This window comes from Mustelus asterias, chromosome 14 (genome assembly GCF_964213995.1).
Source record: "Mustelus asterias chromosome 14, sMusAst1.hap1.1, whole genome shotgun sequence".
NCBI classification, from domain to species: Eukaryota; Metazoa; Chordata; class Chondrichthyes; order Carcharhiniformes; family Triakidae; genus Mustelus; species Mustelus asterias.
Genome location: NC_135814.1, coordinates 63,859,207 through 63,870,381, shown reverse-complemented (window position 1 = coordinate 63,870,381; position 11,175 = coordinate 63,859,207). Strand labels below are relative to the sequence as shown.

Genomic DNA, 11,175 nt, shown 5'->3' with positions numbered 1-11,175 from the left:
AGCATGAAGTTGGAATTATTATAGAAAAATATTTGGAATAAAGGTGGAGCTGGTGTTAAGAAGAATATCATTATCAGTAAAGCACAGTGAAACAACAAAATGTTTCCCTGGAGGTTATGACACATAAGTCAGCCTTTGAAGCATCTAAAAAACCTTCCAAAAATAGAGGTTGGTTTAGAGGCCAGATATAGAACGAGAACTGTTGGTTTGGGTATGGGTGTGAGAGACCGCAAGTCTGCAATATGAAAAAAACACTGGTAATTCATATTATATAAATGTGGTATGGTTTCTCTCTCACTCACCCTTTCCACACCTCATGGTGCATAGGTCAGATTTTTATCTGTTTCTGCAGCTAATTATTCCTGGAGCAGGTCGCGAGTCTGTGACTCGGGGTTTATAGTTTGAGAGACACTATCACACATCAAGCACAGCCACATTCACAGACAAACAAAGGGGCAATTTAGTGTGGCCAGTCTATCTAACCTACACATCTTTGGACTGTGGGAGAGCACCCGGCGAGAAACAACACGGACATAGGGAGAACGTGCAGACCCCACACAGACAGATATCAAAGTTGGAATCAAACCCGGGTCCCTGGCACTGTGAGGCAGCAGTGCTAACTACTGTGCCACCATGCCACCCTTGTGGCATGGTTTATTGAATGAATTAATTGTACAAAGATACCTTTAATCATAATCAAGGCATTTTAAAAACTGTCAACTTCATTGTCTTCAACATCTAATACAAAGAGTTCCTCAAATTCATTCAGTGTTATTTTGGCTGTGGCATCATTGTGAGGACCCCCTCTGGATCAGATTTGGCATTTTAGGTTTCAGAATCATCAATCCACAAGCCATCTTCTTCTCCACCACTGAATTAGGTTTTCCATATTTTTTGAATGATCAGACGACACTTTGTGCATGAATAGCAAACCACGATTTAATAACAAAACCACACAAAACACCAAGCGGGGCAGTGCACATATGCCCACTCTTTGTGAAGGTTTTTCCTCCATCAACCATCCACCTATTCCATTTGGCATGAACATGATCTTTGAATGGCCTGTTGAGTCACACAACCAAAGGCTGAACTATGAACATTAGACCCCCTCATACAACTGCAATGTGGGTATTATTTCTTCAAAGGCATCTTTTGGTGTCATCAGTTATATGGGATCTGAACATGTTCAACACCAAGAAGCTGATTATTCACATAGGCCATCAGGACACCTATTCCACATATTGTTGATCCATAATTTCACTCCATCTTTATCAAAGAACAAAGAACAATACAGCACAGGTCCAAACTAGACCATTCTTTTTTATCCCTCTATTCCCACTCCATTCATGTGGCTATCTAGATAAGTCTTAAACATTCCCAGTGTGTCTGCCTCCACCACCTTGTCTGGCAGCGCATTCCAGGCCCCCACCACCCTCTGTGTAAAATATGAACTTCTGATATCGGTGTTAAACCTCCCCCCCTTCACCTTGAACCTATGACCCCTCGTGAACGTCACCACCGACCTTGGGAAAAGCTTCCCACCGTTCACCCTATCTATGCCTTTCATAATTTTAATCACCTCTATTAAGTCTCCCCTCATCCTCCGTCTTTCCAGGGAGAACAACCCCAGTTTACCCAATCTTTCCTCATAACTAAGCCCCTCCATACCAGGCAACATCCTGGTAAACCTCCTCTGTACTCTCTCCAAAGCCTCCACGTCCTTCTGGTAGTGTGGCGACCAGAACTGGACGCAGTATTCCAAATGCGGCCGAACCAACGTTCTATACATCTGCAACATCAGACCCCAACTTTTATGCTCTATGCCCCGTCCTATAAAGGCAAGCATGCCATATGCCTTCTTCACCACCTTCTCCACCTGTGACGTCACCTTCAAGGATCTGTGGACTTGCACACCCAGGTCCCTCTGCGTATCTACACCCTTTATGGTTCTGCCATTTATCATATAGCTCCTCCCTACATTATTTCTACCAAAATGCATAATTTCGCATTTATCAGGATTGAACTCCATCTGCCATTTCTTTGCCCAAATTTCCAGCCTATCTATATCCTTCTGTAGCCTCTGACAATGCTCCTCACTATCTGCAAGTCCTGCCAATTTTGTGTTGTCTGCAAACTTACTGATCACCCCAGCTACACCTTCTTCCAGATCGTTTATATAAATCACAAACAGCAGAGGTCCCAATACAGAGCCCTGCGGAACACCACTAGTCACAGGCCTCCAGCCGGAAAAAGACCCTTCCACTTCCACCCTCTGTCTTCTGTGACCAAGCCAGTTCTCCACCCATCTAGCCACCTCCCCCTTTATCCCATGAGATCCAACCTTTTTCACCAGCCTACCATGAGGGACTTTGTCAAACGCTTTACTAAAGTCCATATAGACGACATCCATGGCCCTTCCCTCATCAACCATTCTGGTCGCTTCTTCAAAAAACTCCACCAGGTTAGTGAGGCATGACCTCCCTCTCACAAAACCATGCTGACTATCGTTAATGAGTTTATTCCTTTCTAAATGCGCATACATCCTATCTCTAAGAATCTTCTCCAACAACTTCCCCACCAGGGACGTCAAGCTCACCGGCCTATAATTACCCAGGTTATCCTTCCTACCCTTCTTAAATAACGGGACCACTTTAGCTATCCTCCAATCCTCTGGGACCTCACCTGTGTCCAGTGACGAGACAAAGATTTGCGTCAGAGGCCCAGCGATTTCATCGCTCGTCTCCCTGAGCAGCCTTGGATAGATTCCATCAGGCCCTGGGGATTTGTCAGTCTTTATATTCTCTAACAAACCTAACACTTCCTCCCTTGTAATGGAGATTTTCTCCAACGGTTCAACACTTCCCTCCGAGACACTCCCAGTCAACACATCCCTCTCCTTTGTGAATACCGATGCAAAGTATTCATTAAGAATCTCCCCTACTTCTTTGGGCTCCAAGCATAATTCCCCACTTTTGTCCCTGAGAGGTCCAATTTTTTCCCTGATTATCCATCGAACCATTGTCATAGACATACACAAACAGCAGGGTACTTGATGTTCAGCATGTTTTTATATTTGAAAATTAGGATAGGCATTAATTTCTTTCTTTGGCTTTGCAGTCTACTATCTTGACTTCTCATGTCCTGTGATTTTCACTAGAACTGTTTTGAACCTTTCCATTCCATGGTTCTGTTGGTGACTGTATTGAAATTTATGGGCACTTTATCTATGTTACTGATAAGACATAATGGGTACTCATGCTCTTGCCGCTGTTTGATTACAAAATACTGGAAATGAGTAATTTTGGCTTCAAGGTCTTTTGGTAGTCTCTGAGCAAACTTGATCTTCTTTGCAACACCACACTGTTTCATTCCATAAAAGCAGCCCCAACTAACTGTTAATCTGAGATTTTTGCTGGACTCATGAGTGCATATTGTACATGTGTATGTGTACAATATACATATATAAATGTATTGTATTTCTGGTGCCTCCTTCTTATAGCACTCACTGCCGAATGGTAAGTTTAAATATCAAGTTGAAATGTTCGTGAATGAATGTTAATAATTGAGTGAATGAATGGATGAACGAATGGATGGGTGTGGCAGGTAAGGTGGGTAGGGGGTGAGTGGATAAGTGGGTAGGGTTGTAGGTGGTAGAATCCGTACTGACTGCTATTATAGTTTCAGCTTTTAGATGTTTTTCTATTCCATCTTTGAGTAAAAATTCCTTTACAGAATCATAGAAAAGTAGAATGTTTACAGCACAGAAGGAGGCCATTCTGCCCATCGAGACTATGTCAGCTCTGTGCAAGAGCAGTTTAGTTAGTCTGACTTCCTTGCCTTTCCCCACAGCCCTTTTCTTTTCTTCAGCTGCTTATGCAATTCCTTTTTCAAAGCCATGATTGAACCTGCCTCAGGCACACACTCTAGTAGTGTATTTCTAACTACATCTTGTGTGAAACTGTTTTCCCTCATGTTGCTTTTTGTTAAATCTGTTTCCTCTTGTTTTTAATCCTTCTGCCAATGGGAAGAATTTTTCTCTAGCTACTCTGAATGCATCCAGAATTGGACTTCATATTCCATTTGCAATCAAGCTAGTGTTTCATAAAAGTTCATCATAATTTCCTTGCTTTTGTACTCTATGCCTCTGTTCATAAAGCGTAGGATCCCATAAGCTTTTTCCACCATATTTTCAACTTGCCCTACCGCCATCAACAATTTGTGCACAAATATGTCCTGGTTTCTCTGTTCCTGCACCCCCTTTAATATTGTGTCCTTTAGTTTATAATTGCCTTTCCTCAGTCTTCCTACTCAGGTAAATCTTTGTTCTCTTCAAGTTTATCATTGTTCTCCTCAACAGCTCACAATACTTTCAACTTTTGTGTATTCTGCAAATACACCCAAGACTAAGTCATCAAATTACATCAAGAAATGCAACCACTGGCCCTTGGGGAAATCCACACTATACATATCTCTAGTCTGACTAACAACTACTTACCACTTGCCTTGGCCCATAACTTCTGGGGAGTGGCAATCAGAGACTGATTGCCACTCCGCTCCTACTTACTTACCTGGAAATTAAGCTGCTCCTGTCTTGCCTAAACTTCTACCTGAGCCAGGTGAAAATAGTGCAGTACAGCAGGTCCCTGAGGCCTTGAGTCGGTGTAGTCAGAAGTATCTTGGGGAGCCTTCTTTAGGGGGTCAACATTGGTGTTGGGAAGAGAGGGTGGGCTGTCAGTACTATAGTTACCCAGAAGTAAAAAGTGGTTTCACTTCTTCTAACTTTCTGCAGGTAACTATTACTGTAAGACAGTCAGAGTCATCCAAAGTTTGTGATTTATATCGTACTTTCAGATGGTTCCCATTTCTGGGCAATTTCCCCTTGGAAATTTGAACATCCTGGGTAATTGCATGCAATCCTTACATGGGGACTTCTGGTTTGGCAGGTGGGGGAGAGCAGAAGTGATGGTGGAGGAAGGACTCCAGTGCGTCTTTGGGGTACCCCTCAGTTATGTTACCCTGGAACTCAAGATTTATGTGTCAACTGTCCCTTTTATTGAGGGATTTCAACTTTGCTGGCAAGTCTATTGCGTGGCACTTTATCAAAATCCTTTTGTTAGTCCATTTACGCCACATCAAAATCATTACGCTCATTAATCTTCTCTGTTATTTCAATAAAAATCTCATTCAAGTCATTTGCACACAATTTGCCTTTAACAAACGTGTTCTGGCTTTCCTTAATTTGTCTACAGTGGTTCAAGCAACTATTGTTTCTCAAAGTTTTCCCATCACCAAGATTAAATTGATTGGTCCATAGTTGCTGGTTTTATCCTTACACTCTTTATTGAACAAGGGTATAACATTGTCAATTCTCTAGACACCTGGCACCATTTAAGGAGGATTAGAAGATTATGGTCTCTGGTAGAATCTTCTCTCTTAGTAAAAACAGATGTAAAATATTCAATCAGCACAGTCAGGCAAGCCCTCTGCCTACATCAGCCCCAACAATCCTCTTACTATCCTTTTACTATTTATATGCCTAGAGAAGACTTTTGGATTTCCTTTTATGTCAATGGCCATGCCCTTCTCATACTCTCTGCTTGCATCAAACCATTTTCTCTTCAAAGGCAGCCCATTGTTTCATCACATATTTTATTTCAATTTACCTGGAACAGGTCTATTTTCAACCCACCAAAATTGGCCCTCCTCTAATTAAGAATTTTTACTCCAGATTGTTCATTTTCCTTTTTCCATATCTATGATACCATGACCACTGTCACAGAGCCATTACAGCACAGGAGAACATTTGGTCTACCAAGTCAATGTCAACATCCTATGATTTGATTTGATTTATTGTCACATGTATTGAGATATAGTGAAAAGTATTGTTTCTTGCACTATGCAGACAAAACATACAATTCTTGGAGTACATGGGGAGATGGAAAGAAGGGGGTGCAGAATATAGTGTTGCAGTTACCGAGAGGTGAAGAGAAAGATCAGCTTAATATATGATAGGACCATTCAAAAGTCTGATGGCAACAGGGAAGCAGCTGTTCTTGAGTTGGTTGGTACATTTGCAGATTTTTCTATATTTTTCCCAACGGACGAAGGTTGAAGAGAGTATATTTAAAGTTTATATATTAGTGTCACAAGTAGGCTTACATTAACACTGCAATGAAGTTACTATGAAAATCCTCTGGTCACCACACTCTGGCACCTGTTTGTGTATACTGAGGGAGAGTTTAGGCTGGCCGATGCACCTAACCAGCACATCTTTCGGACAGTGGGAGGAAACCCACATGGGCATGGGGATTTCTTTTGATACCAATCAAGTAAACAAACTCAAGTTAACTTAGGGACAAAGTAAAAGGGGCAGCTCCCCAAAAGGAAGGGGGGAACAGCCCGAACCAAAAACAAAGTCGAAAGGAAACTTAAAACGTCAAACCAAAAGGTGATTATCGGGGTCGATAATACACCCCAGCCCCTGCGGCGCCCAGCGGTCGCGGAAGGCGTCAACCGCGCCCGTGGACACCACATGCTCCCTCTCCAGAGACACCTGGCCGCGAATGTAGCCGCGGTAGAGGGGCAGACAGTCAGGATGGACGGCCCCGTCGATTGCCCGCTGCCTGGACCTATTGATGGCACGTCTCGCCAGGCCCAGAGCAGGTTCACGAGGAGGTCGGCATCCCGACCCGCCCCTCTCCGCACCAGGTGCCCGTAGATCAGGAGCGTGGGACTGAAGTGCAAACAAAACATCAGTAAAAGGTGTTTGAGGAAACCAAAAAGGGTGTGCAGCCTAAAACACAGAACGTAGACATGGTCCACGGACGCCACGAGGCCACAGAAAGGGCAGTCTCGGGAGCCCGTGTACCGGAAAAACCTACGGTTGCACGGCACTGCTGCGTGCAGCACCCTCCACCCCAGGTCCCCAAGATAATTGGGGGCGATCCCTCCGTAGAGGGACCTCCACTGGGGACCTCCGCCGCCCGGCGGCAACAAGGCCCGCCAAGGTGTATCCGGGCGACGGGCGAGGACGCGGTAGTGAAAGGTGTGCAGCAGCAGGGCATGGGGAGAACATACAAACTCTGCACAGTGACCCAAGCCAGGAATCGAACCTGGGTCCCTGGTGCTGTGAGGCAGCAGTGCTAACCACTGTGCCACCGTGCTGCCATGTCAGGGGTGTGTGGGGACTCTATAATTTCATTTGTCCCATTGCTTTGCAAATTTATTTTGCTGAAGTGCCCATCCAATTTCCTATTGAAATGATTTCCACTTCTTTCATTGACATTAAGCCATTAAGAGGGTGGAATCTCCAGCAGTCCTCCCTCAGCTCCTTCTCTGAGTGATGTCTCTCTCCTCAAACGGCATTGTAAAAAATAAAATGAAATAATTTGACAATGTCTGGCTTTTGCCAGCTTGCGGGGAAGCGAAAAGGAGCAAGAGGCAGCAGCTCTTTGGAGCTGGGTGAGTCAGCCAGCCCGTGGGGGGCCGCTGGTGAGCACAGGCTGCAGGGCCGTGGCCGAGGTGGTCACGTGAGCGTGGCGGGGACCAGGAGGAAGCAGCCTCGGTCTGGGAGAGGGCCACCACCTAGAGAAGGAGCTGAGGGAGAGAGAGAAGGAGAGAAGGGAGGCGCCTTGTGTGTGATGGAGGTTTCGCCCCTTTAAAACAGCCGCGGCCAGCACCGCCGAGCCCTTTTCTTCGTCGAAATCGATGCAAAACAGCGTTGGCACCATGTCCAGGGCCGTGATGTCGAGCCAGCAGAAGATCGCCGAGAAGCTGACAATCCTGAACGACAGGGGGATTGGTATGCTGACTCGAATTTATAACATCAAAAAGGTAGGTGCTTCCTGGCCGAATGCACTGGAGCTGCCCGAGACACTGAGAAAGGGGAAGGAGGCATGGATAGGAGGCGGGCTTCACTCCCCCCACCTCATGATTTGTGGCGTTTTCACCCACATTTATCCTGGAGATAAATGCACACCACACATCCACAATATAGACATGTTCCATGTCTGGCCTGTACTCCTTTCAGTCAGGCGCCTGCCTGCTCCATAATAACCAGTTGGGAAAATCACTTCGAGTTTGAAATCCGGCTGAATTTTTTTTTTGCCAACGAATTATGAAATAACATCTTATTTATCTTCTATTTTTTTTTGCAGCCCAGTAATGTAGAAGAGTTAGTCTTCGTCTCTAGCGATATCTGTTGCCTGTTGCATTCATACACTTCTTCTGTACAAATGTTGACATTTTGTTTGAATATTTTCGTTTAAATTGAATAATATTGGAGTATCTGGTATCAATGGTCTAATCCGAGACTGCAGCAAATATGTGGCCGTCAGAAATTGTTTAGATCCTTATTTTTTTGTCGTCGTCCTCCCCCATAAAGGACATGTTTATAAATATGCAGTTGTAGTTACAGACCGTTCAGGAAGACACTTTCATTCTGTTTAGCTGTTGTATTTTAATATTTTGAGATAAGAATTAATTTTAAATCGAGTGTCTTTTTAAGTGTGGTTGAAGTAAGTCACATCAAACCAAATCAGTGAACCGTGGGATAAACCACAAGTGTTTTTTTTGGCCGGATATGTGTGGCTTCTGATTGTGTTTCATAGAGGAAGTTGTACAAAATTACACAACATTATTAAACGACTGCTTTATGTAAAATATATAAGCTTATTAAAATAAAAAATCGTTTGTTTACACCTGCGTGGGGCAATGATCCACTGGATGAGAATGGTGTAATGTTTTACTAGTGGGATGTGACTGGTTTGATGGATCTTTGGGGGAATAAAGTATGGTTACAGTACTGTGTCTTGAAAAATGTTTTGTGGCTCAATAAATATCTATACGGTAGTGTCATGGTTTACATGTAATAAATTAACCCATTCAACCTGCAAACTAAGTCTTGTCACTTGGGTATTTCTGTTGAATTGACCTGATTCTACAACTTTAATTTTATTCATCAGTTGGAAAAGGTGTGTTGGCAGTTACAGTAACTAACATTGTAGCATTTTAAAACGACTTTGTTTTTCTTAATATGTTTGCTGTTTTGCAAAGCGGAACTTATTAAAGCATATCAATTCCAACTTTTGCAGGAATTTGGACAAACATTGTATATTTTAATAAACAAAATAAATCTAGAATAAGAATTAAGGTGAGATATTGTGCACCTAATCTTGATTTCCTTCCCCTATGTTTCCATGTGAAATTCTAATCTAGTCATGTTTTCGTCAAACTGGTGATGTGTTTTATGTTTTCGCTCAATTCAATAATTTCATGTTTTCCTAGTAATGCAATTACTCTTGAACTAAATAATTTGAGTCCTATCCTCATATGCTCTAATCAGGTCTAACACTCAGATTTGTCACTTAACAGTATGCAATCTAGTTTATTTTGTCAATTTCAGCTACCTTGTTTTCCGTGCTATTTAGTTATGTTCCATGAAGACATTGTAAGTTTTCTAAAATTACTACGCAGAACATTTTTTAGCTCCCCAGTTCTTTGTCAAAAGTAGATAATCTCTCGTTTTGTATCTCTTGGCTGTATTTAACATACTCAAGAAATAGTGATGATATCTTTATTGACAAATATTAGAAATGTGTTGTCTAAATTTTAATTGTTTCTCCAACCTTTGCATCGTTCTGCCTTATTTTCTTTTAGCATTCCTGAAACTAAACCAGTTCTGTATTAAGTTGTCAAACGCCCAATAAAGTTGTTGGAACAAAAATATATACTATATTAGCAATGATAATTAAACATTTTTGTTGCATGGGGAGGTATTGGAACTGGAAAACCACTGAAGTAATTGGATTGTCTGAAATAGTTTTTGACAGTTCTGTTTCGTGTTATCTTGAAGAAATTGCGGTTTTGAATCTTTTATTGCTGAATGCTTTTGAATTACTCTGCTTCGATTTGGCTTCATTGGAGTAAAAGTTGAGTGTACACAGGATCTGTTGTAATTGTCATCTGAATTGGTTCAAAAATACCTCAAGATTTCTATATGTACTGTAACTAAACAACTTAGCTTTGTAGCAGATGTTTAAATACATCAGTAGTCTTGTAGTATTATATGTTAAATATATCTGTAGTGGAGCAATGAAAATTAGGGATGTGCAGGAGGTCACAATAAATTTGAGCGTTGTAGGGCTGGAGGAGGTTAGAGATGGAGAGGAGATGCGCCATGGAAGGCATTTGAAAACAAAGGTGAGAATTTTAAATTTTGCTTTGCCATCCCAGGCAGACCAGCGAGCTTGGATGATGGGTGAATAAGACATGGTGGGAGTTTTAGATGGACTCAAGTTTATGGACGATGTGAAGTGAGCGTTAGAATAGCTGAATCTAGAAGAAACAAATTTATGAAGGAGGGGGTTTTAGCAGCAGATGAGGACAGGTGATACAGTTGTCCTTGTATCCTTCACAAAGCTATGCATATGTCTCAACAAAAGGCTGTGGAAATGCACCTGTTTGCACAATTCTTCAAACATAATATTTAAGATCTTTGAGGCATTTGTCATAATATGTAAACATAATATGCAAGATCTTTGAGGCATTTGAATAAAGAATACATTAATTGCATAATTTAATGGCTTAATGAAAGCATAACCTTTATTCTTAAACAGGACATAATTCTGTTCCGAATGTAGTATACTCAGTAATGATGTACTGAGTTTCTGTAGTTGAAGAAAACAAATCAGAAAGTTCAAGAGCAAGTGCTAATGAACTATGATCTTGGGTAACCACCACTGGAATATTAATTTACCTCCTTTGCAATACAATTGGCAGTTACCACTGCAACAGTGCCATTTTACCTAGAACATAAAATTACAATTTAGTTTTCAGCATTTAAAGATGTGAGCAGCTAAAATACCCTGCTTTTTCCAAATATTTTGACTGTTTTAAACTAGGTTTTCAATATTGATTTTCCTGCAATTGTGCAAAATTGGATTTTTGAAAAAACAAATTCTGAAGCCTGGTGAGGTATGGCAGTTAGAAGAATTTGCAACTTTTCAAGGTCAAAATGGTGAAAATGTTTAGTGCATGTATTATTCTTCAAAACTGAAAATAATGTGCATCATAACACTTTCACATTTGTTTAAATGAATTGTCAAGAAACTTCTATTGAGTACATTATTTATGAATACATGACTTACACAAGAATTTTGTATTTGAAATTACTGC

General features: G+C 41.7%; 1 protein-coding gene across 4 annotated transcripts in view; it reads left to right on the top strand.

The window, feature by feature from the left end:
• The first annotated feature begins 7,523 nt into the window (after window positions 1–7,523).
• The window catches only part of nckap1 (NCK-associated protein 1), a 189,439-nt gene continuing 185,787 nt past the window's right edge, over window positions 7,524–11,175 (top strand). For 3 of the 4 annotated variants that reach the window (XM_078228531.1, XM_078228534.1, XM_078228533.1), the window contains exon 1: window positions 7,538–7,833. In XM_078228531.1, coding sequence (XP_078084657.1) covers window positions 7,708–7,833 — 126 coding nt within the window. In that variant the 5' untranslated portion in view covers window positions 7,538–7,707. Of the gene's footprint in view, window positions 7,834–11,175 lie in introns of all 4 variants that reach the window. The other variant, XM_078228532.1, reaches the window with a different exon arrangement.